The sequence below is a fragment of the Pseudoliparis swirei genome, chromosome 12, assembly GCF_029220125.1.
Source record: "Pseudoliparis swirei isolate HS2019 ecotype Mariana Trench chromosome 12, NWPU_hadal_v1, whole genome shotgun sequence".
Taxonomy (NCBI): domain Eukaryota; kingdom Metazoa; phylum Chordata; class Actinopteri; order Perciformes; family Liparidae; genus Pseudoliparis; species Pseudoliparis swirei.
Genome location: NC_079399.1, coordinates 5,616,532 through 5,644,470, shown reverse-complemented (window position 1 = coordinate 5,644,470; position 27,939 = coordinate 5,616,532). Strand labels below are relative to the sequence as shown.

General features: G+C 48.5%; 1 protein-coding gene across 2 annotated transcripts in view; it reads left to right on the top strand.

The window, feature by feature from the left end:
- Window positions 1-27,137, top strand: part of ino80 (INO80 complex ATPase subunit) — a 33,896-nt gene extending 6,759 nt beyond the window's left edge. Inside the window, exons 15-37 of one of the 2 annotated variants that reach the window (XM_056428286.1) lie at window positions 368-463; window positions 1,252-1,311; window positions 1,410-1,552; window positions 2,061-2,145; window positions 2,223-2,340; window positions 2,626-2,711; window positions 3,428-3,595; window positions 3,913-4,046; window positions 4,626-4,693; window positions 5,347-5,440; window positions 5,576-5,777; window positions 7,993-8,133; window positions 8,611-8,836; window positions 15,277-15,404; window positions 19,576-19,670; window positions 20,113-20,185; window positions 20,646-20,804; window positions 20,895-20,997; window positions 21,357-21,445; window positions 21,792-21,950; window positions 22,281-22,452; window positions 25,167-25,382; window positions 25,476-27,137. In XM_056428286.1, coding sequence (XP_056284261.1) covers window positions 368-463; window positions 1,252-1,311; window positions 1,410-1,552; window positions 2,061-2,145; window positions 2,223-2,340; window positions 2,626-2,711; window positions 3,428-3,595; window positions 3,913-4,046; window positions 4,626-4,693; window positions 5,347-5,440; window positions 5,576-5,777; window positions 7,993-8,133; window positions 8,611-8,836; window positions 15,277-15,404; window positions 19,576-19,670; window positions 20,113-20,185; window positions 20,646-20,804; window positions 20,895-20,997; window positions 21,357-21,445; window positions 21,792-21,950; window positions 22,281-22,452; window positions 25,167-25,382; window positions 25,476-25,660 — 3,000 coding nt within the window. In that variant the 3' untranslated portion in view covers window positions 25,661-27,137. Of the gene's footprint in view, window positions 1-367; window positions 464-1,251; window positions 1,312-1,409; window positions 1,553-2,060; window positions 2,146-2,222; window positions 2,341-2,625; window positions 2,712-3,427; window positions 3,596-3,912; window positions 4,047-4,625; window positions 4,694-5,346; window positions 5,441-5,575; window positions 5,778-7,992; window positions 8,134-8,610; window positions 8,837-15,276; window positions 15,405-19,575; window positions 19,671-20,112; window positions 20,186-20,645; window positions 20,805-20,894; window positions 20,998-21,356; window positions 21,446-21,788; window positions 21,951-22,280; window positions 22,453-25,166; window positions 25,383-25,475 lie in introns of both variants that reach the window. The other variant, XM_056428285.1, reaches the window with a different exon arrangement.
- Window positions 27,138-27,939: the final 802 nt, after the last annotated feature.

The following is a 27,939-nucleotide window of genomic DNA, read 5'->3' as shown; positions in this document are numbered from 1 at the left end:
TTCAATTGTTGTCGGCGACTTACGAAAACATCACGCGTCCCGCTTTTTTTGTGCACCTGCATCCTTTTTTTGAAAGAGCGCCGTGTTTCTGGCTCTGAATTTCATCGACTCTTTTTATTTTTTTTCTTGGTCGTGAAACAGCTGTTTGGCTCTTTCCATCGTTTGGTCTCTGAACACCGAACGGGGGAAAAGTGGATTTTAGGGGAAATGTGTTCTTTTCAGTGTTGATCTGTCACTGACAGGAAGATGCATGCTGTGTTTCTCCGGGCCTTCCTGTTATTGGATGCTGACACACACACACACACACACACAAAGACCACCTGCGGTGGCAGCTGACGAAGCATTCTCCCGTCTTGTTCCTGCACAGAAAGACAACATCTGGGGCCCGTTCCTCATCATCTCTCCGGCGTCCACGCTCAACAACTGGCACCAGGAGTTCACCCGCTTCGTGCCCAAATTCAAGGTGAGAGACTCCTCGACGCCGCCGAGCGTAAAACACCTGCACAAAAAACCCACGACCACCGCGGGAATCCCGGCACCCTTCATCCCCACTGTCCTCTTTCGTCACTTACACTCTGTTCTTACAAATTAACCCTGAACATCTGAGAAATGACTAAAGTTGAAGGGCTCTAAGCTGCGAGCATTGCTCTACTCGTCCACCAGGGGGCAGTGTTGTACTGGCCCATTGGTCACACTGCAGCTGGTAGGAAATGACTCCAGAGCTTTTCACACTTTGATTGTTGAGTGACTGCATTTGTGAAATCTTTTTGCACGTCTTAACCGGCTCCTGACTGGCTGTTTGCATTCTTGAATGTATCACACACACACACACACACCATACTATGAACAGCTCTTTATTGTGTTCAACACTTCCAGTCTGATCAATTCCAGTCTGTTTCGCTAATGAGGTGTGAAAAGACGCCATTACACAATTTAGTGATAAGCTTCCTGAACACTGAAAGCGAGACTGACTGCAAACAATGGCAATACCAGCGCGTGTTGAACGATGTAATCACGTGTAAATCTGTTCACGTCGCAGTCGGCGGCAACAGCCCCCGGCGGCCGAAAGCCGCGAATCAAACGCGATGCTACGCCTCCATGTTTCCTTCTGGAACATCGCCACGTCTCCGTTTCCATTCCACGGCTGCGTGTAAATCTTCGCTTACTTTGAAAAAAAAAAGATTCCCCCAGAGTGTCTTTGATGTACCGATTCCCTTTTCTTCCCTCTCTTTAACCCGATTCGTCCGTCAGGTGTTGCCGTACTGGGGGAACCCACACGATCGCAAGGTGATTCGGAAGTTCTGGAGCCAGGTAAGGAAGCGATGACGAGGGATGGAATATCCTCCGTGAATGCCCTTCTTCCCGCGTGTGTGACCCCCCCCCCCCCCCCCCGTCTCTTCCCGCAACAGAAAACCCTTTACACTCAAAATGCGCCGTTCCACGTGGTGATCACGAGCTACCAGCTGGTGGTCCAGGACGTCAAGTACTTCCAGAGGGTCAAGTGGCAGTACATGGTCCTGGACGAGGCCCAGGCCCTGAAAAGCAGCACCAGGTACATCCACAACGCGGCCATCGTGTAATACCTCATATCCTAAAATTTATGATTTATGATTCATAACCATCACACTGGTGGGTCAGCACACTTTACGTTGGACGCTTTACGCTTTCTAGAGTTTTATAGATTGATGGTCAGCCATTAGTTTGAACACATAAACCGTCCAGGAGACTTTATTTTACTTAAATAACAACTCATAAATAGTTTCCCAGAGCTTACACGGGTTCCTTTTCAAGACTTTTGATGCATATTAATATAATAATTTGCTAAACTCTGCAAACAAACGCAATTATGATCTTGAAATAGAGAACACACACGTGCGGTCCACACTTCAGAAAGAGTAATTCAGTAATTTATTACTATTATTTCACTTTGTCGGACAAAAGAGACAAATGCATTTTTCGTTTTCTGTATTTTCAACATTGGAAAATTGATAATAAAGACAGCTTTGATCTTTGATCTTTGAACATCTATTTGGTGTTTCCCGTTTCTCGTCGTCTCTCAGTGTTCGGTGGAAAATCCTTCTGCAGTTCCAGTGTCGAAACCGACTGCTGCTCACCGGGACGCCCATCCAGAACACAATGGCCGAGGTGTGTGTGTGTGTGTGTGTGTGTGTGGGTGAGCGAGACGTGACCGTTGACGAATGTGTGTCACCACTGTCTCTCAGCTGTGGGCCCTGCTGCACTTCATCATGCCAACGTTGTTTGATTCCCACGACGAGTTCAACGAGTGGTTCTCCAAGGACATCGAGAGCCACGCGGAGAACAAGTCCGCCATCGACGAGAGTGAGTACACACACTCGTGAGAGAGAGAGAGAGAGAAGAGAGAGAGAGAGAGAGAGAGAAAGCGCGGGAGAGAGAGAGAGAGAGAGAGGTCTCTCGCTGCTGCTTGTTCAAGGTTTTTTTCTTCTTCTTTTTTCCTCTCTTCCATTTCTCTTCCCAGCTCATTTGTACGGATATTCTGTTATTTGCGTGCCAACGTTGAACTCTGCTCTGCTGTGTGTGTGTGTGTGTGTGTGTGTGATGTGCTCTGCGGCTTCTCATGACTGTAAGATGACGTTTGTGTTTCAGACCAACTTTCCAGGCTGCACATGATCCTCAAGCCCTTCATGCTGCGCAGGATCAAGAAGGATGTCGAGAACGAGCTCTCGGACAAGGTAGGGGAGCCGGCTCTCTCTCCTCCGACCGGCTTCCTCTCCTCCGAGTTGCACCTTTTTTAGTCTCGGCTTTCCAATGACAAAAACAGCTTCCACTCCACACGGCGTCGAGAAGATTCTGGCATGCGATGGGACCAATATGTTTGAATAAACATCATGGAGCCCTCCATCCGTCTCCATCCGCTCTCTTTAACGCCAGACTCCCGATGGAAGCAGGGATTTCGATGTGTGTTTTTAAAGACGGCGGGTCAAGCTGCCCCCATAAATATATACAACCCAGACAAACATACCCTACTCTGTGTTCTAACGGAGATTAAAATGTAGGGGTGATGCTGACTCATTCGTCTCGTGTTTTATATGCAGACGACTCTTACTTTGGAAATCGTTCTTTTAAAAAAAAAACAGGACCAGGTCCAGCTGAGAATATTTTAATTCGCTGCCGTCATAAAACGCACGTTTCTTCATTCTTCAATAAAAACAGAGCCGCTATTTACAGTGTCGTTGGCCCAATAAATAGTTTTTATGTTGTGAAAATATGAAATTAGTAAGGGTGTGGAATGTCACTGCACACACGGGGGAAAAAAACGGTCTAAATTCATCTCTTATTTGTCAAGAAACAAGATGGCAGTTTAAATAGCTCCTTCTTTTTGTCTGTGTTGAATCTGCACGTCATTGACTTCTCACACACACTTCTACACACACTTCTTCTGACGCAGATCGAGATCCTGACCTACTGCCAGCTGACGTCCCGGCAGCGGCTGCTCTACCAGGCCCTGAGGAACAAGATCACCATCGAGGACCTGCTGCAGTCGTCCATGGGCACGTCGCAACAGTCCCACACCACCACCTCCTCCCTCATGAACCTGGTCATGCAGTTCAGGAAGGTACGAGCCGGGGGGCTTCAAGACCGCCGCGGCGATCGAGAATTCTGGTTATTTAAAGCGGCGACCTCAGTGATGGAGAACTGCTATTAGAATGATTTGAGGATCATTTGCACTCATCGTATTATTATTATTCCAAAAGTAATAATAGCACTATATATCTTACGACAACAACAACATTTGAGATGTGCAATCAAACAACGAATTGGCAGTCTAGAGAAGAAGCACGAGCGTGATACCCGTTTGATACCTTCTAGGTACACTGACTGTGTGTGTGTGTGTGTGTGTGTGTGTGTGTGCGTGCGTGTGTGTGTGTGTAGGTGTGTAACCACCCGGACCTGTTTGAGCGCCAGGAGACGCGCTCTCCTTTCCACATGTCCCTGAAGCCCTACGCCATGTCTAAGTTCCTCTTCCGTCACGGCCTCATCCACGCGCACAACCAGGCCAGGAACAAGTACGTCCACACCGATACGACACTTTAAAAAATATTGAATTTATCTTAGAGAGATTTTTTTGTTTGTTTCTCAGTTATGGAATCTTTTTATTCATTTTTTAAACTCTTTTAAATGTAGTTTTCAACAACACAACAATATGTATTTTCATACACTCATTTAATTCTCCAGTTGTATGTCTTGGTACACGTGATATTCAGGTTCAGTGCACCACACACAAAGAATAACAAACATCACATGGTGCTCATTCCAAGAAAGAAAAAAAGAGAGTAGAAATAAGGATAATAATGAATAGATTGCATACAAAATAACTCGATGCAATCAAAATCATTTAAATAATTGTCCACTCCTGAGTGTAGTATTGTATGTGCTATATATGCTTCTCAGAGAGGATTGTGTATGATGTGTGTGTTTAACGAGAGCGACACACAGGAACAACCATCATTGTAGTTCAATTATAGATTTTGATTCTCATATTGTCGGTCCGACTGGATATTCCGATAATCGGCCCACGTTGCGTCTCTTTGTGTCTTCCCTCGCGTGCCGTGGTGTAACGTGGTCCGTCTCTGCTTCCTCCTCAGGTTACTTCAGGTGCTGTTGTCTCCCTTCTCCCCAAATCACATCCAGCAGTCTCTTTTTCACCGAAAAGGTGAAGCCCGTATTCACTCTGAACCCAGACACTTCTTAATATAAGCGGGAGCTTCACACCTCACAGTCCCCCCCCCCCCACCCCGTGCCTCCCGTCTCCCCCTCCTCTGATGTTTACATCCTTCCTTCCAATATTCTCCCTGTTTTGTTATTTCCATACATTAACTTCTTCCATATTCACTACCGGGCAACAGTTTAAAAAAACACCTCAATTTCTCCAGTTTTTATTGAAACGTACACAGTTTAATTTACTCTGAAATTAATGAAAGCATAGAACAAATAAACATTCAGAGATAAAAAATAAATCAGGGAATCGTTTTGTTTAGCGAAATGTAACCAACATTTTTGACTCAACGTATTGTGCAGATATAACAGCCAAACACTCGAAGAGCATTCTTTCTCCAATGGAATTTAAATATTGTTCAGAAACTTTTTAAGTCTGAAATGTACATCATTTTAAATTTTTTGGTAACCTAAACTTTGTTGTTTAACCTCTGGCAGTTTGCCGCTGACCTTTTGTATCATTCAGGTTATTCACTGGACTTGAACTGCTTGAATTCCAATAAAAATTGGGGAGTGTTTTAAAAGTTTTGACCGGTAGTGTATATATTTTCTTTGTTTTGGGCTCATATTCTTCTTTCTGTGTTCTTCCAGGTGATGACGAAGGAAGCTGTTTCTCCTTCCTGCGCTTCATCGACGTGTCACCGGCTGAGATGTCCAATCTCATGCTGCAAGGTACCTTAGTAAGGTGAGCGTTGAGGGTCCTCATGTCTGTTAGGTGATGACAAATGGCCAACTTTAATATCGTGAATATGGGAATTCTTTATTCTATGGAAATAATAGTCATAAAAAAATGTTCTTTCTCTTATTTTCTCTCTCTCAGATGGTTAGCTCTTTTTCTGTCCCTCAAATCTGCGTACCGGCTCCACCATCAGCGCCTCTTCGGCCCGGAGGACGCCGGAGTCTCGCGGGAGGAGGCGGGGAGGCTGCAGCCCCGGAGCGACTGTCTGTCTCGCAAGGCCCTCATTCTGTGGCTGAACCGGCCCACCAACTTCCCAAACGCGCAAACCAGCCCTGTTGTCCAGGTGAGAAACCACACACACACACACACACACACTACTCTGTGTGCTGCATCAGCCGGCGTTTGACCACACGCGCTTGCTTCCTGCCCCGTGGTTTCTCCCCCCCCCCCCCTCTGGGATCCAGTGTGGAACCCGATCCCGCTGTGACCCGGTTACACGGTCCTCCCCGCTGTATGTTCTCCACGCCACGTGCAGCGGAGCGGCGTCTACCGTTACCCAGCAAAGCATTCTCAAGATTAAAAGATGGAATCCATTCGTTTTTAGTTTTTTTTTTAATGCTATTTGGTTGTGTTATATGATGTCATCGGTATTAAACCGGTTGGCCGGTCGCTGTTCTTTCAGCACCTCGGAGGGAAGCTGGCTGGACACCGATCGCTCGAACGGAAGATTGAAGATGTGGATTAGTGAAATGATTAGTACGAGCGGTGCATTGCAGGCGCTAACGTTTGTCAGTTTGGCATCTGGAGATAAACGCAGCGCACCGCAGTTCTTAACTTCACTCCAACACGTTCAGAGGTGTCGGAGTCTGCAGCTCCGAACCGCAGCGTGGCGTTGAGACTGTGAGACGGGGCTCGTAGTTTGTATTGTTTGGCAAAATCGGAAAAAAACTCATTTTTTTCGTGGGTGGGAAGAGAAATGCAGCCTGGCAGATCACCGCGTTGGAGTCGCTCTTCTTCCCTAAAACAAAAGAAAAGCATAACCCCCCCCCCCTCCTCTCCTCCTGGTAAATCTTTCACCCCAGTGGACGGCCACCCCCCTCCGGCGGGTACGCATCGCATTACCGTCCTCCCATCGCGTTCGAAGTTAACTTGTTGGGTGGAAAATGCCGTTGGGGTAATTCCATCCTCCTCCTTCCTTCTCTTGGCTTCGCCACACGGAGTCGGGCAGCTGCCTCGCGTCTTAGGTTCCCCCCCCCCTCCCCCCGCAGCGACTTAAGGAATTAAAAGCAAGTTTGAATGTAAAAAGAGAGATCTTCAAAGACCTGGAGAGCGAATTACTGTATGATCACGCTGACCTCCAGACTCCTGCTCAAGCGTCTAGAAATTACCCACAGGTTTTTTTTTTATACCTCTCTCAGCTCCTCATTTTTCTTTTGAAGCCGTGTATCTGGCAACCATCGCCGCTCTCTCTCTCTCTCTCTCTCTCTCTCTCTCTGGCTGTGTACGAGGCGGTGTGGTCAGAATTGCTTTCAGCTTCCCCGCTGCTCCCGTTGAGGATCTGAGAGAACCGGGCAACTCCGAATACCTCGTAAACATGTTTTACTCAAAAAGCATTTGGGGGTTTCAAATGGTCTCTCTGAATCAGTCTCAACTTCTGTCCTTCCCAATGTGAAAGGCTTCTGTCAAAACACCCCTTTAAAAAAAATTGTTTTATATTCTTTTATGCTATCTATCACTCATGCTTCTTAAAGTGACAGTACTGCACTGGTTTCCTGAGCTCCCACACAGCTGATCATCACTCAAATGCACCGGCGGCGTTCTTTCTAAAATGTCTCGTCTCGTGCAGAATAACAAATCTGTTCCCATTTGTCCTCCCCCCCCGAAAAAAGTAAAATACTAATAATTAAAATATATAAAACCCGAATCCTCCCCTGAACTCTGCCTTTAGATGGCACTGTGGATCCACCGTTTCTGTGGCGTCGCACAGAGACAGTAACTCTTACAACACCTTCCACCGCGTTATAAACATGAATATATCCATCATTATGTCTTCTCTGAATGCATGTATAATTTATGTCGTGTGTGTGTGTCTGTGTGTGTGGGTGCAGGAACGATTAAATGATCAGCCGCGCTATTAATCCTGTCGACTAAAATCATATAAACTGCATAATCGTAGATTTAACAGAACATTTTAAGCACTTGGTTGATATTTTATATAACACTTCAGGCTTGTGGCCAATAAAACTCAAACACCATCAGAGCGGTTCATAAAAAAAATGAAAAAACATGAGCGCCGCACTCCGTAATCTCTGTTGCTTTCGGTTTGTTAACCTCTTTTTTTTTACATTTCCTATAATTTGAAGACGCTGTTTTCTTTAATTGCCCACTTTGCCATAAATGACAGCCGGAATAAGTCCAGCAGGAGGCGTGAAATCAATTGTCGTGTTTTTTTTATTACTATCAATTCAATACATTTGGCCACTCTGATGTAATCACTGTATTTCTGAAGATGGATAGTAGTAATACTGTGTGTGTGTGTGTGTGTGTGTGTGTTCCAGGACCTGGTGTTCACCGCCTTACGACCCGGCATGATGGGGCACGCCGACGTGAGGATCCACAGTCGGACCTCTTCCACCTCGACGCTGCGGCCCTGCCAGCCCACACTGCCCCCCAAGTTCCTGCTTGCCGCCACGCCCAGGGTGTGTGTGTGTGTGTGTGTGTGCATTTTGGGTGGTCGTGGAAAGGGAAGAGGGAAGCGGCGTGCTCGTTGTATTTTTTGGGCTTTTTCAACAATGAACACTTCTCTGTGACATGTGTGTTTGACTGAGTGTGGTTGGACCGCTGCAGCTTCCATCTAAAACAAACAGAGACTCAACCAGTAGTCAAGCTTCCTCCTCCTCCTCCTCCTACACACACACACACACACACACACACACACACAAAACCTGCTGATTCAGTGAAATCAGCATTCATGCATTGTTTTCCCCTCCTATCTCTAATTAAAGTAGACATATTGGTGGTTCTCCGTATTTTCAAATGAATAGTTTTCAACTTACATGCTTGAGACACTTCATCCTAAAAATCTTCATTCTCTCCGCCACGCACATATTTTCTTTTTGTTTCATAAGTAGGCAAACCCTCATCTTTTTGTCTTCTTCTTTCCCCTGGTTTCCTAGGTGACCGCGGTTCCCATCGAGCGCTATTGTGACGATCGCAGTGCGGAGTACGAGTGGCGGGTGACGCGCGGCGGCGGGGGCGCCGTCTTCAAGCAGTGTTTCCTCTACGGCTCCCCGGAACTCGCCTCGGACTGGCGGGCGAGGGCCACCGCTTTCCACCCACAATGCCCTGGGGGGGTGATGGCCCTCTACCCGCGGCACGGCTGGTCCTACATCCGGATACCTGGTAAGGACTTTGTGTGTGTGTGTGTGTGGACTCCGCTTGTCCCGATTGGCCGCCGGGGGGCTCAGATGACTGATGGATGTCCAGGGTGAGAGAGGCCAGTCCCAGATTCACAGACGACACTTCCCTCCTCGCCGACCCGCTCCACGTCCGACAAACTGTCCCCGTCGAGGATTATGATGACGACGACATTCCTGGCACATCCGAAAAAAACATGAATGCATTAACGTCCCTAAACATCCCACGATCTCACAGATAATGCTTTAAAAAAAAGCATTTTTAGCCCCTCTTCTATCCATCTCTGTGTGTGTGTGTGTGTGTGTGTGTGTGTGTGTGTGTGTGTGTGTGAACAGTCTTGAAAGCTCTTGTGAAGTTATACGGAGGCAGACAAAGCGAGGAAGTTTAGCGACTGGTCATTGTTCAAGTGCGGATTAGGTAACACTAATAGATGGTCCGTGTGTGTGTGTGTGTGTGTGTGTGTGTGTGTGTGTGTGTCCCATCGGGCCCATTCAGGGAATTGTGCAGCGCTCACACGGGGCCCGAGGTGTCTCTCTCCTCTCCCACGCCTCGCCGGCGTTGCCTTTTATTCACACGCCCGCCGCGAGGACACGCCCCCCCACCCGTCTCTCTCTCTCCGCTAACAGACAGGACCGGGGCGCTGATCTGGAATCAGTATCTGGCCACACGGCCTGGTCTCCCACACTCGTTTCTCAGCCTCGGAAAGGAAGGAAGTGACCCGACGCTCCGGCACCCGTCCCTCCGCCGAAACGCATTGTCGCCACATCAAGGCCCCCCAAGATATGTACAGCGGCCCGGCTGAAGGTTCCCACCCTCCCCCCCCTCCCCCCTCACCTTTCTGGGAACAAATGAGCTGAATGACTGTTTGTTTTTGAGCTGCCCGCTGATATCGACATTAGGAATGTAATCAGAGGGCTTATTGAGAATCGGGGGGGCGAGGAGGAGGAAGAAAGAAAAAAAACATCGAGGCGGGAATGTCTTGGACCTCCGGATTTATCTGTTATTGTGATGTCAGAATTCCCCCTTCAGGAATGATGTTTTAGCGTCTTAATAATATTAATATTGACGATTATGTGCACCTGAGGAAGCGAGGTGCACGCAGGTGTAATATTATTCCACCAGGAGGAGAGGTGCTGATTGGTCACAGAGACGTTCCCGTCCCGTTTGTAAACTTTCCCACACGGACAACTTTCCCTGCCGAGAAGTTTAGTTCGGGAAGGGAAACTATATATATATATTTATATATATATTTTTTTGCGCGCCGCAGGATTATTTGAAGCGCATTCCTGCGCGACACGGGAATAACCTTCCTCGCTCGTCCTCCGCGTGGCCCCCGGCGTCGCCTTCGGGGTAATTAGAAGGGAGCAGAGAGAGCCAAATGAGAGCCTCTCTCTCAGAGAGGAGAGAGGCCGGTGGCTCTGAGAGAGGGGAGGGGAGGGGGAGAAGAGAAGAGGAAAGAGAGAGAGAGAGAGAGAGTGAGAGCGAGAGCTCTGGGAAATGCAGTTGTGCCTTCCTGTCCCATCAAAGCAACTCCGCTCTCCAGCAAAATGACAGGAAGCTCTCTCTCCCCCCCCCCCCCCCCCTGCGGTAGTCGGGGGGGGGGGGGGGGCACAGAACAACACAGACGGCCAGCCTCACCACAACACCGTCTGACTCCGCCCCCTCTCGGTGTGCATTAAACTGGCACCGGTTTACCGTCTGCGCTATTTCGCTTTTTCTTTCCTTGGCACCCGAGAGAAGAAAAGGAGAAGAATAGAAAAGAAAACCCGCGTGCAGCCAAGCGTGTAACGGGAAAGAGGTTTGTTTGGCTTTCCTCGTCCAATTTATGGCGATTAATGCGTCCCGAAAGATGGAAAAGCGTGTTCACCGAGTCTTTAGGCGCTTTAATCCCAGACTAGACCGAAGGGGGAGACATCAGCCACGTTGTGTGTGTGTGTGTGTGTGTGTGTGTGTCGAGTCAGCGTTGGTAACCAGCAATCATCCGTCTTATTGACAGAGTTCACGGCGGTGTGGTAAGGAGGCCGCGCGACACTCTGTCTCTTCCCCTGCTTAACGACTCCCAGAGAACCAAGAGACGGGTTCCCCCCCCCCCCCTCGCATGTTTGAGGGGAGAGAGTGATGTATTAACAGACATGTTCCATATATATATCAATTTATTTATATATATATACAAACAGTCCTTTCTGTCACAAGTGGTTGCACACACACATTTCAGGGCTTTCAGGAATGTGTGTTTTGTCATTTGGCTCTAGATGAAGACTCATTTCTTTCAAAAAAAAAAAGAAGTTTTTGTTGGTTTTGTTTAGCATCTTCATTGAAGACTAAAATCTCCGGCATCTGGCTCTCAGCTCTCAGCTCTCAGCTCCGCCGCCGCCGCCGGAGCTGCGAGGGGGAAATTAAGTTTGAGTCTGACTTTGGTCAATACCGAACGCAGAGGGCGGCGGAGGAGCGTCGGGCTAATATTTCCATCTAATATTGCCGAACAAGTGTTGCCCGTCGACGTATTGATCGCGCGGTGTAATGTATCATCGTACAGTGAGGGGCCGGCGCTGGATTCGATCTCCCGATTCGACCCGCCGCGTGGCCCCCCATCTGTCTCTCTTTCTCACATAACCGTCCATCTCTCTTCTTTCATCGGCTCTTGACGGTTTCTTTCTTCTTTTCTTTCTTCATTCTGCTGTTCGTCTCCTCCTTTTTTTTCTCGATCTCGCATCTGGCCCCGCTTCCCTCCTCCGCTGGTTTTTTAGGGCGTCTCCGCTCTCTTTGGCTTTAAAAAAAATAAAAAATAAAATGTTTTGGCATCACACGGTCGATGTCGCAGCAGAGGGGAGGGGGGGGGGCGGGGGGGGGGACGGGACAGAAGATTGTAGTGGCGTATTAATGAAATTAGCTCCGTAGTCGGTTTGGGAGTATCAGGCGCCAGGCACCGGGGCTGGGCCGGGGTTAATTAGCTGGCAGCAGGCCTCTAATTGGGTCAGGACCGTGTCAGGCCCCTGGCTCTGGCCCTACAGGGATTGGATTACACTATCGGGGGGGGGGGGGAGATGGTGTGTGTGTGGGGGGTGGAAGTGGGAGGAGGGATAGGGGAGTGTAGCTTAATCTGCCAGCAGGAGGTAAGGACGGGAGGAGGAGACGAGGAAGGCACCGCAGTTAGGCTGGATTGGATTTAGGCGGGGGGGCGGGGGGGGGGGCGTGAAAGGGGGGAGGGCAGGTGGTGAAGCTTGATATGTGTATCCATGGTTACGGCGGAGTGGTGTGACACCACATGGGATTTGTGTGTGTGTGTGTGTGTGTGTGTGTGTCGTCGGTTCACAATTATAAAGTTTATTTTATTTTGTATTATTCACAACGCAGTTTACAAACGCAAACCTCCCTCAGGCGTCCCGCAGACCTGGGCATGGGGCGCGCTAATCTTATGTATTTCAGTGCATATGAATCCAGATTAAATAATGTTACTTTTTAATAACCGCGTGTTAATAACAGGATTCCCAAATGTTCCGCCGTTTGTTTTCTAATGGGACTCTCCCTTCTTTTTGGGCCCTTAAGACCGTCAACGGGCCGATTCGTTGTCAGAAGGACGTATCCGTTTGAATCCCTCTCCGCTCCCTATATTTCACATTACATGCACGGTTTATGAGTCATTATGACATCCAGTTTGTTCACATTCATGTCCAACGGTCATGCATTTCCCATGAAGCTTAAAGCGTAAACCACGAGTGTTTAGTTGGAACATGACAGACCGACAAAGCCCTCCCAAAATCCCAATTAGTCATTTTCTTGGCGTTGCTTCACAGTGTATGGCAGCGATATTTAGAAACGGAGATTTTCTATACGCAGCTCTTAAATGTTTTGAACCCGGCCACCCGGCTCGGTACAGAGCGTCTCGGGCCTTTAGGGAGCCGGGGTTGTCGGGGGGGGGGGGGGGGGGGGATGTTTCCCGGCCTTCCTTTTTGTGATGACGTAGCATTTTGCGCGTTTTCCGATCACGCCGGTTCCCAATACGATCGATTTCAGATGGGGTCGATGGCGTCAGATATCACGGCGTGGCTTTTCCTCGAGGAGCAGAGCGGCGCTCCTATTGATACGGTCGCCGTCGTAATCCAGGGATGAACAGAAGAATTACCCACGACCGACGTCGGAATCGTAGAGTGGGATATTCAGCTTTACAGCGTTCACCCGTTCAATCATTGGATTAAAGACACACAACGCTCCCGTTTGGCCGCAGAGATCCCGAGATAACATTCAACTTATCTTCAAACATCGGAGTCTGGAGGCTTAAGTGTAATCTGCTGGATTGATGGTTAGGGCTCGAGCGATGTCGCCATATATGAGCATTTACGGGGGGGGGGGGGGGGGGGTGCATCTGGGTGGTTGGTATCGCGGCCTTGACTGAGCGGCGGCGCTCGTTTCGACCGGCACCTGTGGTGAGGGGGAACCACGTCTGAATGTAACCACGACATCAACGCCACCGCCGCCGCCGGAGCCACCGCAGCCACCGCAGCCACCCCCCCCCTCCCTCCCCTTTACTCTCCGTCTGGAAACCTTTTTTTTTTTTATTCCCACCACCGCTCGTGTCTAATCCCGTGCGCAGTCTCACGCTCGCTTCCTCTCGCTCTTCGGTCGCCCCGCTTTCTCGACGCCGCGGCCAATTATAGGGTTTCATTCTGACGGCGGGACGCGGCGTTTGTGTACCTCGGGGAGTGCGGTGCGGACCGCGGCGGTCTGGAACCACGAGCACAACTACAGCTAAATTGGGCCTGCTTCAGATTTGAGTTTGTCGTCTTCCTCCTTTCTTTTTAGTTAATTTCATCTCGGCTATTTAAATAAAAAAATGTTGTACACACTCTGAGAATGTGGAGGGAAACCAAACGAGTGGAACGAAAGACGTCGATGTCCCTCTGATTCAACACCGCTGACACCACCACCTGCTCCCCCCCCCCCCCACCGCTCGCCTGTTCTATTAATTCCTATTTAACACCTCGACAGGGCCTGACCTTTTTTTTGCGGCAGTGTACTAAAGGGTCACAGGTCAGGGTTCAGTCCGAGTACACCTTAGCATAGAATGCTACCGGTTCAAACGGAGAACGATCCAGTTGCCGGGCAGACTTCGGCGCACGGTATTGTCTTTTTACGCGGGGCACACTTTGTACTTTTACGCATAATGTTTTGTGGGAACGTGTGTTTTGGGATAAATGGAGCGGCGTATATATATATATTTATTTACGCTGCAGCACGTCGACAAAGCGAGGAAACGAGACCGGGGCGTGTTTCTACGTTCTTCGCCTCACAAAAAAGGGAACAAGTGTCCGACCGGAGCGCGAGACGGAGCCTGACGCTCCCACAGGGACTCTCTTGTAACCCCCCCCCCCTCCTCCCCCTCCTCCTCCTCCCCTGTCACCCGACCCTGGACCTGGCCTTAGGTTCCCCTCACTCGGGGTCGCGACCCCGTGGTCAAACACCATAGTGGGCCTGTTCCCGGGTCGATGGCGGCCCGGGCCCCTTTTCTCATTCTGCCATTGTGCCAGATGACATTAATTCCTCATCAGCTGGACATGGAAGGAGCCACTTCAACAGCAGACCCCGGATCAGATTGCTCTCTCCCCTGGTCATCTGAGGGCCGAGCTGCACCCGGCGCGGCGCTGGCAGCGGCCCGGGCCGGGGGACCGACTGCCGGGCCTATTTGTTCGTCTTTTGTGCCATTGTGTGAGACGGAGTGTAAATCACTTGTTCTCACAATTTTCTCTTTCTCTCTCGCCCTCTCTCTCTCTCTCTCTTTCTCGTTCATTCTCCATCACTCTCTCATCAGCAGCCCGGTCAATAAGGGCACACGCTTTATTTAAACAGCCACCAGATTAGAGATGGATTTAGGAGTATTGATCCCGCGGGCCGATCCACTTTGGCGAAAAAGGTCTTTAGCCCGGTGAATATAATATTATTGAAGACTTGTATTGATTAGGGGCGGAGTTAATAACCTCTGAATTGATTGGGCTGTTTTTACTGTTTTCTGCATGTAAGAAGACGAATTATGAAAAATATCAAGTAAAAACACTAAATATAGGAAAGGAGTGACGTGACGAGCTTTGATTTGGATTTATTTACATTCTAGTAACTAATAAGATATGTATATATATATATGTATATATGTGTATATATATATAAACATATATATATGTATATATATATATACACATATATACATATATATATATAGACATACATATATTTATGTATATATATATGTGTATATATATATGTGTATATATATATATAGTGATATAGTCCATGGTGTGGAAGCTCCCAGACTTACAAGAGTCAAGAGAGGTATTTTGAACAATCTCACGGTGTCAAATGCGTCTCTTCAGTTGTTGTTTTTTTCGCCCTCCAGTTAGTTGGGGTTCTTATTTTTGTGTCCCTTCCTCCTCCAGACAAGGAGAGCCTGATCACGGACAGCGGCAAACTCCACACCTTGGACATCCTGTTGTGTCGGCTCAAGTCCCACGGACACCGAGTCCTCATCTACTCCCAAATGACCCGCATGATAGACCTACTGGAGGTATGACCACCACCAACACACACACACACACACACACTGGGCATGTTAATTGATGAAAAACATAAATTAGTCGTGCCGTTATTGAAGACTTAAAAAGTCTCCAAAAATGTCTTAAATTTTGTCATTTGCATATACTCCCGGCGAGGTATCTCCGATCAAGCCCCGCCCCCCCTGTCCCTCGTTAGCGGACTCATTAGACGGCTAATTAACAGGTCAGGGCTAATTAGCGGGGTCTCATCTGCAGGGAAGGCAGCCAGATGGGAGGGATGACGGGAAGGAATGAGAAAGAGGGGGGAGGGGAGTGGCGAGGGCCTTGGGGTTAGAAGAGAGGAGACATTCTGAAGAAGACAAAGGTAGTCGTTAGAGAGGGGCGCTAATGAGGAAGGATCCTCGTAACGCCATGAATGAGAAGCGCCGGGCTTCGAGGTTTCATGACTTTGATCTACAGAGGATGAGTGATGTAAGCCGCTTCGACGGAGACGTCACCGTGTTGTTTAGGGCATTTAAATGTTCGTTTAATTTAAATCTGCCTCTCTGCAAAGGGAAAGTAACGAGTGATGTCACCGGGCCTCCCCCTTTCACGCGGTGCGGCGCCGTTGGCACCGGGGCCAAATCTTTTGACGGCCGATGGACCCAGCCCAGGCGGTTAAGCAATGGGAAGAGCGTTCAAGGCGGCTTGGATAACACGTTAACCCCTTTCACAGGGTTCGTACGGTCATGGAAAACCTGGAAAAGTCATGGAATATGAAAAAATTTCATTTTCCAGGCCGGGAAAAGTCCGTAAAAAAAATTAAATCCCAAAACTTTTGAAAAAGTCATGGAAATTTGTTACATTGACATTTTCATTTACACAGTTTGATTAAAAGAATAAACATTTATATGAATATTTATTCTTTTAGTCAAATTATTGTCTCTCATTCATTTATGTCCTTTAAGGTTTATACTCGTGGATACACAGAGATTTCACATGATGTTTGGTCATGGGAATTTGGTTCAAAGTCCTGGAAATCCATCCAACCCTGCTCCCCCCCCCCACCAAGGTGTGTCCTCCAGGAGGTCATTTACCAGAGTGAGTGACCTCACGCAGGACCGAGGGGCTGAGATTCGCCCATAAAATCACGTCCTCGGCCACTCCGGCTTCACTTCTCCTCAAACCAGATTATCTTTCCAATCGGTCGGGGATTCAGATCCCGCAGATGGAGTTGATTTGCGTGAAGGAGGAGAGGCCGATGCTAATCTCCGTCGTCGGCGTCATTGTTTTTTTTTCCGCTTGGCGGTCGGCCGCCCGCCCGGTTCTCGCGGTAACATCACGCAGCCGGGTGATGGATCGCTGAGATCCCTCCCCGCCCCGAAAGAAAAATAACATCGGTTGAATTTCTCTGGCAGCGGCGGCCAAGTCGACGCACCACCCCAGCTGGAGTTGTGTGTGTGTGTGTGTGTCTGAGAGTGCAGAGAACGGCCACAAGGAAACCCAGTTGGTACCGCAGCCGGAAGAGCAGCAGCAGATTTGGGTTCATGAAGTGGGTTCACCGGGACATGGAGACACCAGGACACCAAGACACGGGTTTACCGGGACACCAGGACATGGAGACACCAGGACACGGGGACACGGAGACACCGGGACACGGAGACACCGGGACACGGAGACACCGGGACACGGAGACACGGACACGGGACACCGGGACACGGAGACACCGGGACACGGAGACACCGGGACACGGAGACACCAGGACACGGGGACACGGAGACACCAGGACACGGGTTTACCGGGACACAGAGACACCGGGACACGGAGACACCGGAACACGGGGACACCAGGACACGGGTTTACCGGGACACGGAGACACGGAGACTCATTGCGCAACACAAAGTCATGAGTTGTGATGCTTTCGGTCTTCTGCTTCACTCTGATTTGTAAATGCAAAGAAGAAGTTTGCATTAAGAGTCACCTCACGGGGATTGTGGGTAGTGGAGTTCTTAATGGATGGATGGCTTCGTCCAGTCTTCTGTCGTGGTCTGAACCGGGGCGCTGGTCTTAGATATGACCCTGAAGCTTCTGATATGAAATCCTTTTCTCTTTTTTGTGCGCCACCGATTTAGCGTCGCACTTTCATCGTCATCATACTTTGTGCGTCTCCTTTTCGGCGTTACCGAAGGCTTCGTACGACGTCGTCCTCGAGACCCGTAAACGGACTTTGATGTCGTAAAATCAGTCCCTTAACCCTTGTGTCAATATGGGGTCAATGATTCCCGAACCTCCTCCCTTTACCCTTTATTTTTATACATTTTTTTTTTTTGGTCAATTCAATGACCCCAGCTATTAAAATCTAAAAAATTATTATTATTATAATTTTTGTTTTCCAAGTTTAGGTACTGTTTTTTGTTTGTTTTTGTTGAAAGAACACCGACATTAAACATTGAATCGGGTCAAAATGACCCGAAGGCAACACAAGGGTTAAACTAATTCTGTTGTTTTTTGTACGGCTGGTGGGATATGTCAGTCCTGTACATATGATACGGCACTGAGAACAGTTGAACGTTTCCATGGCGACACACTGTTCTTTTGATGTTCTTCAAGACCTGCAATGAGGACACACCGGGTTTCTTTGGGGTTATTATTGTTTGGGGAGTTGAGAACAAACTGGCGGCTTAAGAGCTGCTTTTTACAAAGGGCCAAAATCTGAAGGTTTGACAGAGACGTAAAAAAAGAAAAGAGGAAATGTCGTCGCACTTTTAAAAACAAATGTCTCCCACACATCCTTCCACGTTTGTTGTTGTTGTCGGATAGCGCAGCCATACAGATTTCAGTCTTCACTCAATATGTTCCACAACGGGCCGCTGACGGTTAAAGGTCCCCCCCCCACCCACCCCCCCTCCTCCCCCCACCCCACTCCTTCCTTTCCAATCAACACGTAAAAAAAAAAAAAATCTGTGAAAAGCTGCAGAAATAAAGCGCCGCCGCTTCCGATTAACGCCAAACCCAAACGCACGACACCAGAGACGGTCGCCAGCTGCTGAGGAGAAGAGAAAAGTCCACCGCCGATAAATCACGTCAACATCTACTTCTTAAAACCTTTATTTTTCCCTTCTCTCTTTTTCTGACGATCCGGGCGCAGACGGTTTTCTTTTACGTTATGTAGGCCGAGTGAGGCTTTTTTCTTTTCTTTTTTCGGCGGGATCAACGGTATCTGCAAACATCCTGCTGCTGGCGGGCCCTCAAAACCCCGATTCAACAAGGTTAGCGGCGTTGTTGGCGCGCGGCGAGGCTAATGGTCCCTAATGTAGTGTTCACTCGGAGCAGATGGGGCTCGCCGGGAGCGGAGCCACGAGGGGCAAGCCCTGCCGGGACTGAGGGCCCCCACCCCTCCACCCCCCCACACACCCCTGAGCGTTCGCGGGGGTCACAGAAAACATACCGTCAAATCACCGATATCATTGTTAACGATTGTGAGAGGTGGGGCCGCGGCGTGCGCCAGTGTTTGTGGGCCGGTTCATTGTTTTGGGGGGGGGGGGGGACTGACATGTTGGTCGGGGGGGTGAGCGGGTCGAGGGTTCAAGGCAGTACTGCTTAAAGAGAGATCAACATGTCACCTCATCACTGCTGTTGCACTTAAAGAACCCCTCCCACACACACACACACACACACACAGCTTAGCAGACATTGAGGAGGGGGGTGGGGGGTGAGGGGGGGGTTGAGTATCAAATTCTGCATTTCAACTCCACCAAATGTGCACAAGAATAAGAAATGTGGGATTTCTTTATATTTTGGACTCCGTCGGGCGGAAATTCTTACATCGGAGATTAGTATTTATTTTGACCCCCGGCGCTCGGCAAAGTAGTCCGGCGGGGTTCATCTGATCCTCGGAGGGAGACCCGTGCGGCCGTGAGAACTCAGTCGCTTCAGGAAGGAAACGTGTTCAGGTTCCAGTTGGTCGAGCTTCGTCGGGTCCAACATCAAAACCGACGGTTTGGTTGAAATCCATGGATTTAAAAAAAAGCTCATGAACTCCACGCAGCCGTTTTAAAGTAACTGATCGCACATGACAACTTATCTATCGCAAACACTTCGTAACGATGACGTCTTTTGGAGAAGCTCGTATCCGGAGCTCTGGCCAGTAAACGGGCGTGTGAGTTTAACGTCAAACTGTCGTCTCCTCCTCCGTCTCTCCAGGAGTACATGGTGTATCGAAAGCACACCTACATGCGCCTCGACGGCTCCTCCAAGATCTCCGAGCGCAGAGACATGGTGGCGGACTTCCAGAGCCGGTGGGTGACGAGAGATGGGATCTGTGTGTGTGTGTGTGTGTGTGTGTGTGTGTGGCTTTCTGCCACTATCTAACTGTAAATCCGCCGTTCTGTTTACGCAGCAATCAGCGAACGGTTTAATCTTACACGTGCACGTCCGAATATGTTTGCCCTTCCGTGTCCTCGGGAGTCCACAGGCTCTGGCTTACATTAGTGTTTGGGTTTTTTTTCCGTATCGTCGGTGGAGGAGTTTGGGGTTTATTGACCGCTCCACCACCGGCATCGAGCGCACGCTTCAATTTCAGATTCGCTGACATTTCTTTAAAGAGCACCTCCTCCATTACACCGTGATTTAATTTGGTTCCACGACACCGTATACGGACATTTGCACTCGCCGCGTTTGTAAACGATCCTCTTTTTTTTCCCCCCTCTATTTTATTCTCCCTCCTCCCTCCTCGCGTAGGACGGACATCTTCGTCTTCCTGCTGAGTACGAGGGCCGGCGGGCTCGGCATCAACCTGACCGCTGCTGACACCGTGAGTCACCGACACACACACACACACACACAGGGGGAACACACACGCCACTACATAACGCCGCGTACATTCCCCGACGAGCGTATTCATCGTGTGTGTGTGTGTGGGTGTGTGTGTGTGTGTGTGTGTGTGTGTGTGTGTGTGTGTGTGTGTGTGTGTGTGTGTGTGTGTGTGTGTGTGTGTGTGTGTGTGTGTGTGTGTGTGGCTGATCATTCATATAAACATGATGATTATCTCTCTCTGTGTTTATCAGCACGATCTCCCTTTGTGTCCCTGAAGCCCCGTTCAAGGGACCGTTAACACGGGACATCTGTCTCGTTAAAGCTCACTCGGGATAATAACACGCCCCCCCCCCGTGATTGGACCCATGGTTTTCGGATTCGTCACGCAAAGCGAACCGATGCGTTGAAAAACGCTAACAACGCGGCAGAGCACGAGTTGAGCTGTGTCCCGCCCCCAGGTCATCTTCTACGACAGCGACTGGAACCCCACGGTGGACCAGCAGGCCATGGACCGGGCCCACAGGCTGGGCCAGACCAAGCAGGTCACCGTGTACCGCCTCATCTGTCAGGGCTCCATCGAGGAGAGGATCCTGCAGCGGGCCAAGGAGAAGAGCGAGGTCTGAAACGGTTGAATTCTGCGAGTTAAAAAAGGAGAAGAAAATGGCTCAAAGTACGTGAATCTATGATTGTGTTCTCTATGTCCTAAGATCCAACGGGTGGTGATCTCTGGAGGCAACTTCAAACCAGACACGCTGAAACCCAAAGAGGTGGTCGGCCTGCTGTTGGACAACGACGAGCTGGAGAAGAAACGTGAGTCATTTTAGGCGGCATGGAAAACCTGGAAAAGTCATGGAGATGAAAAAAATATTATTTTCCAAGCCTGGAAAAGTCCGTAAAAAAAAAAACATGTTCGAAAAAGTTTTGAAAAAGTCATGAAAAAGTTGTTATATTCATACGTTCATTTACGCAGTTTGATTAAAAAGAATACACATTTGCATGAATATTTATTCTTTTGATTCTCTCTTATTCATTTGGGTGATTTAATGTATGAACTCGTGTATACACGCAGATTTCACAGTATGCTTGGTCCTGGAAAAGTCCTGGAAGCTCGTTGGTCAACATGCGCATGAACCCGGTATTCATCTAACGATGTGTTGCGTCTCCTCCAGTGCGCCAGAGACAGGACGAGAAGAGGGAGCTGGAGGAGTGCAGCAAAGTGAAGGAGCGCAAGAGGAAGAGGGACAAGTACGCCGAGAAGGTAGAGTACACGACGATCAGCAAGGAGACGGTGTGTCGCCTGAGGAGAGAAGGGTGCAACAAAGGTGACATGTGTCATAAGGAGAGCAGCGAGGGGAGAAGGGAAGGAGTGAGCTCACGGGGGAGGACACGGAGAGAGGGGAACAAAAATACAAATGTTTACCCTCTTGTGAGCATGAAGTGCATTCAGGATATTCCATTTTTAATAAATGTAAATTTTGTTAAATATAGAATTAAAAGAGAAAAAAAAGTCACAATTGAGGGCAAATTTCATGGAAATCCAACCTTTCGCCTCGCGGCTTCAAAGAGGTGCCGCTCGAGCTCAACGTCTGCTTCCCAACCAGCAGAAGAAGAACAACGAGGAGTGCGAGACCAAGAAGAAGAAGGAGGTGAACCTGGTCATCTCGCACGCCACCTCGGCGGACAACTCCAACCTCTCCGCCGACGGAGACGACTCCTTCGTCAGCGTGGAGATGGACTCGGCCATGCCCAGTCCCTTCAGTGAGGTGAGGGAATCCAGGGGGGGGAGTGTCCTTTTATGGAAAGGAAGGAAGGGAGTGGAAGAGGATGGAAGTGTGTAAATGGAGTGCTCGATTCCTTTGTTTCTCCATTCAACTCCCTCCATCATTTCTTCCTCTCCTCTACGTTCTACTTCCTATCTATTCCAACCTTCCTTCTCCCCTTCCTGTGCCTCCCTTCCTTCTCCTCGTTGCTCCTCACGTCGGTCCTCCATTGTTTCCCTTTGCGGTGCCGGGTGCCTCGTCCTCTGTGGTGCTGACCCCCTGCCTCTCTCTCTGTGTGTGTGTGTGTGTGTTTGTGTGTGTGTGCACGGCCAGATCTCCCTGAGCAGCGAGCTGCAGCCCGGCTCGTTGCCGCCGGACGCCGACGCCGACGAGAGCAGCAGCGACATGCTGGTCATCGTGGACGACCCCGTGTCCTCGGCGCCGCAGTCTCGCGCCACCAACTCCCCGTCCTCCGTGTCGGGGTCCGTCTCCGACAACATGAACGGTGAGCTCACTGAGAGGAACACGACAAACTATATATATATATTTATATTTATATAAATATTTATATGTATATATATAGATATAATATATGTATATATATATAAAAATGGATATATATATATATATATGTCTATATATATAAATATATATTTATATATTTATTAATATACATTTATTTATATATATATAATTATATAAATATATATCCATTTATAAAAAAATATAAATATAGCTGCTAGAGCCTCATAAATAGGGATACCATCTTTTCCGTCCGTCCCCGTCTGTAAAATATGAAATTAATTTCTTATTAAGCTCCTAAATAGCGCTAACATGTGAGTGTGTCCTCTTGGATTGTTGTTCAATTACACTATGCACTAATATTCTGGGGACATTTTTCGAATGAATACATTAATAGTCATTTATGTCATGGCAATTGTCACATTTACACGGTAGTGGAAGTATCATATTTGTCATTTGGGACAATTTGTATTCTATTTGGGGAAATATTTCACTCTTTACTTACAACATAGATAGATAGATAGATAGATATATACTTTATTAATCCCCAAGGGGAAATTTGTCGTCACAGTAGCAGCACCAATAAACTAAACACACAAGAATAAAAAATAAAATATAAAAAACAGGGATGAAAGATATAGGAGTATACAAAGTAAAATATAAAATAAAATATATATGTATATATATAACATATATGCATACACAATACACAATACTAATGACAAATTAAATTAAATATAAAAATATTAAATATAGACAGTGTGCAAAGTGTGTGTATGTGTGTAGTGTAAACATTTCTAGTACATTACTTTAAAGTACATTCAACTGCCATCTATGATCACCGTTTAATCTGCATATTTAAATTGTTGTTAATTGTTCGACTCCACAGAACAACAAAACAACAAAGCTCTGCTTAGTTCATCCCGAACAGACATTGTAAATGTGCTAAGTGCATCACACTGCTTTAATCTGATACTCCATCACAACTAGCGCCGTCTAAATGCTCGCGTTCCAAAAACTTCCTGATTTCAGATCATCTCTGTTCACGCAGTCGCTCGATCCAAAAAAACGTGAGTCCACGCTCGTTCCCCTCGCCTCGCGATCGGGACCCGGGCGTCTTCATTTTCGCGTTTCGCGCAGATGATTATTTAGATAGATTTAGATTCATGAGCCGGGTTTTTATTTTCGGGCTCAACGTCTCCGGTATGTTCCGCACGACGTAATCCAGAGAGTATATGTGTGCGCCGCAATAAGGTAATCCCTCCTAAATACACGGCGCTCTGGTGAAAAACCCCATTCTGGGACGATTGCCGCCACGAGAGGCACCCGCCACGGAGATTATGAACAGAGCGCGGGGGGGGGGGGGGGGGGGGTGTCGGAGATGTGCGCGGCTTCGCGATGACAGGTTTTGAAAGAGAGGCAGGAAGGTTAGAACGAGGGGAGCAATTGTGAAAAAAGGGAGGACGGGGTAAGATTTAGTGGGTAAGGGAGAAGGATGTGGGGCGGGTTTCATCTGAGCCGGGGCGTCGGGGATGGATGAGTTCCTGGCGGTGCTGGTGGGGGGGGGGGGGGCATCACCGGCGAGGCAAAGCCTGGCTCTAGGCCCGCGAACCGTTTGGAAAATGAGAGCAATATTCTGGTGTCGGCCGTCCCTGTACTTCGGGTCAAGATGAGTCATGCTTCTGTGCGATGGGAAGAGAACCGCGGGAGTGTCGTCTAAAGACCTGGCGTGTGCCAAGATACTTTGTTCATGTTTCCTCTGTCCACACGTTGCCATCAGCATACACTCGGGTTCAGAAGTGTGGGGTCACCCAGACAGAAACCGTCCCCGAGCACCACGTCCTCACAGGCCACGTGAAGAGGTGGCTGACCCTCTGTTGTCCAATCTGTGGCAGCTTAACATGTTTAGTGTTTAAATAGTGACGACACGGGAATGGGAAAACACAATTATTGAGGCTCAAGTCGGCGTTAGCTAGAAGTGTGTGTGTGTGTGTGTGTGTGTGTGTGTGTGTGTGTGTGTGTGTGTGTGTGTGTGTGTGTGTGTGTGTGTGTGTGTGTGTGTGTGTGTGTGTGTGTGTGTAATTTTCTCATTTTGGCATTTCGGGTGTTTTTGCTACGCGTGCTACCGAATTTACACGGCCGTTCAGAAGTTTGGAGTCACTCTGACAATTTGGTGTTTTCCATGAAAATTCATACTTTTATTTATCAAATGCATGTAAAAAATAGTCAAGACATTGACAAGGTTAGAAATAATTATTTTTATTGTAAATATTAATGTTGTCCTTCAAACTTGTGGATCAAAGGAAGGCCAGTTATAGCTTCTCTCACCAGCGTAACTGTTTTCAGCTGCGCTCACATAAAAAGTTTTTTTGTGGGTTTTCTACCCCTCCGCTAGTCTTCTAAGGCGATAACACAATGTACCACTAGAACACTGGAGATGGGCCTCTAGACACCGATGGAGAGACTTCATTAAACACCAGAGAATAGTCATTTACCACATTAACAATGTAGAGAGAGTATTTATGATGAATGTAATGTTATCTTCATTGAATAAAACAATGCTTTACTTTGAAAAATAAGCACATTTCTACGTGACGGTGGTGTGTATTCAAATAACTTGCTGCTCCTTGCTTTGGTACAACGATTTTGAGGAGGAGAAAAAAAATCCTAACTTGTTGTTTTTACTTCCTTCCTCAGGCGTTTCGGCCTCGGAAACCATCAGCCCCGGCAGAGGCCGGTCCGGGCGGAGCCGGGGGCGGCCCAAAGGATCCGGGGGCGGGTCAAAGTCGGGAGGGAAAGGGCGCGGCCGCAAGTCGACGGCGGGCAGCGCGGCGGCCATGGCGGGAGCGATGGCCGGCGCGGCGGCTGCCTCCGCGGCGGTGTACGCCACGTACGGCTACAGCGTCTCCAAAGGTCAGTGAAGGTCGCACCTCTGGGCCGCGGGCCTTTTAAAGTCCGCCTCACGTGTCGTGACCGACGCCCTGTGTCTCCGGTCCCGCCTCCCAGCAGGCCTCGCCGTGGCGTCCAGCCCCCTGCAGCCTTCCCTGGGCCGGTCCGGCACCAGCCCCGCCTTCAACCCCAGCAGGAGCTCCTCCCCCCAGGCCAAAGGAGGCGGCGCCACGCCGAGCCCCCACAAGCAGCTGGCCCACCACCACCACAGCGGCCACGGCGCGGTCAGGAAGGGCCGATGATGCACACACACACACACAGATAACTGACCTCCTCTCACTGTGATCCCCACAGACGCCCTATGCCTGAACCAATAGGGACTACCGTATCATATATATATATATATATACATATATACACACAACAGGCTCACTACCTGGAGGACCGAGCTGCGTCTGCTGCCTCAACAACTAAAACGACCCTCTTCTCACACACACACAATCACTTAAAGGTACAGTCCCCTCCAGCCTCCACAACTTTATTTCACCGCGTCCGGAGACAGTGGACAAAAATCCGCCTTTTGAGTAACTTTTGAGAGTCCTCGCAGGCACGTTGTTGTTGTTGTTGTCGTTGTCGAGAAGACAAAGACCGTACCTGTACCCGAAGGTGCACCGACACGCGGAGCTTCAAGGGCTTTGAGATGCGTCGGCAGTTTTTCGGGAGGCAAAAGAAGTCGCCGTCGAATGCACTGAGCCTCGTCTTCCGGCTTTTTTTCTTCTTCTTTTCTTCCCCGTGTTGTTGATTCTCACGCGTTATTCGGTTATTTAATTGTCGCGTCGACGCGCTCAGCGCAAACCCGGCGGACGCTCTCTCCGTGCCGCGGAGCTGTGAGCGCGTAGCCGACCCACACTTTCACCAAACTACACGTCGACAGCTTTTCTACTAAAGCGCCTATTTTTGTAAGAGAGGATGATGCGCGTGAGTGCACACACACACACACACACACCACGCACGCACGCACGCACCACAATATGGCAGGTCTTAACACTTTTGAAAATTCTTTTTGTCCATCAAAATGTTTTTTCCCGTACAGACGGAAAAGAAAAATCGGTGATACACACACACACACACACATATTATTATTTTTTTTGTCCAATGGGAAAATGAACGAGTGGATGGTGTGAAAATCGTATTCCAGAAAAAACGAGGAGTACTGGTTGATCCGGCAAATGCTGCTAACGGTAAAAAAAAATTGAATTCACTTCTTTGGTTTGTCTTTATTTAACTTATTTGAGTTTATGTTTAGAAAAATGAAAAGAGAGGGGGAATTCGTGATCGTTGGCGAATGGAGGGGGGGGGGGGGGGTATTCACCTGTAAAACTGTGTACATTGTCCTGAAGCCATTTTTTTATTTTATATTCAGAAATTGCGTTTTTCTTCTTCTCCTCCTGTGCGACGAGGAGGAGTCTCCGGTTCTCCGGTTCTCTGTGACGTCGTTGATGTTTTAGGAAAAGTTTGCATCGGTGTCCCGCGTGGAGCGCGACACATCTGTTCTAGGCTGGTTTGTTTTGTGTTAATAGTGTGATTAAAAATGGATGTTCTATATTGCTGTACATAATGACGACGACGATGATGACGATGATGAGGGCGACGTTCCCTTTTGGCTTTTCCCTCATTTGCCTGTCTATTTTTATATGTCACGTGTACATATGAAGAAATGCGTCTGCCATTTTACTAACAGGAGGAGCCAACGGAAAATAAAAAGAGTGCTGAATCGGCTTTTCTGCTTCATTTTTAATCTTTTTTTTGATGGATTATGCTACGTTGACTCGTTCAGGTGTGTTAAATAAATTGTTGCCCTTGTAATTGAGTATTATGAGGTATTGAATCAGCTGGAAGCCATAATTCCGGGTCTCGGAGGCACCTGCAATCATAGATATTTAATGTTTAGGTCCAAATCTCTCACCTTGTCTGCAAACTATAACATCTTTCTCACACACACACACACACACATATGCACGGTTGTCTGTAATTACGCCTGCGCTCTGCTTTCAGAAATTGCATATTAAAAAGAATATTCTACTGTATTGTTTCCAGAAACAACGTCCCCCTGGTGCTCAGGACCTCGCTGTGGACGGTTTTCATTGGAACTAGTTTCTACCGAAGAAATAAAATAGTCAGTAATGAGACATTATTTTTGGAAAGACGTGTTTTCCTCGTATGGCGGTCGAGCTTTCGGCAGCCTGGACCCGGTTCCATTCAGCGCCATCGTGCCGGAGACGGAGGTGTTATGTGGAAACACATTGTACATATTGAGGTTTTAATTTAATAAAAACATAACTAGACGAAGGAGTGTTTGGTCGATACTCTGATCGTGCACCTAAATTGATGCCGGTCTATATTTCCACATGGGGTTTGGCGAGCGGCCAGAGATTTTATCTCGATGAGCGCCTCGGCGGCGTGTTCTTCCCGGTGCACTCTGACACCGCCGCCGGGCCGACTGTAAACACAGGAACTTCCAGGTCTGGGCTTTGCTCCACGGGCCAGCGGGGATTTTATATGAAAACCTCCGCAGCGAGAT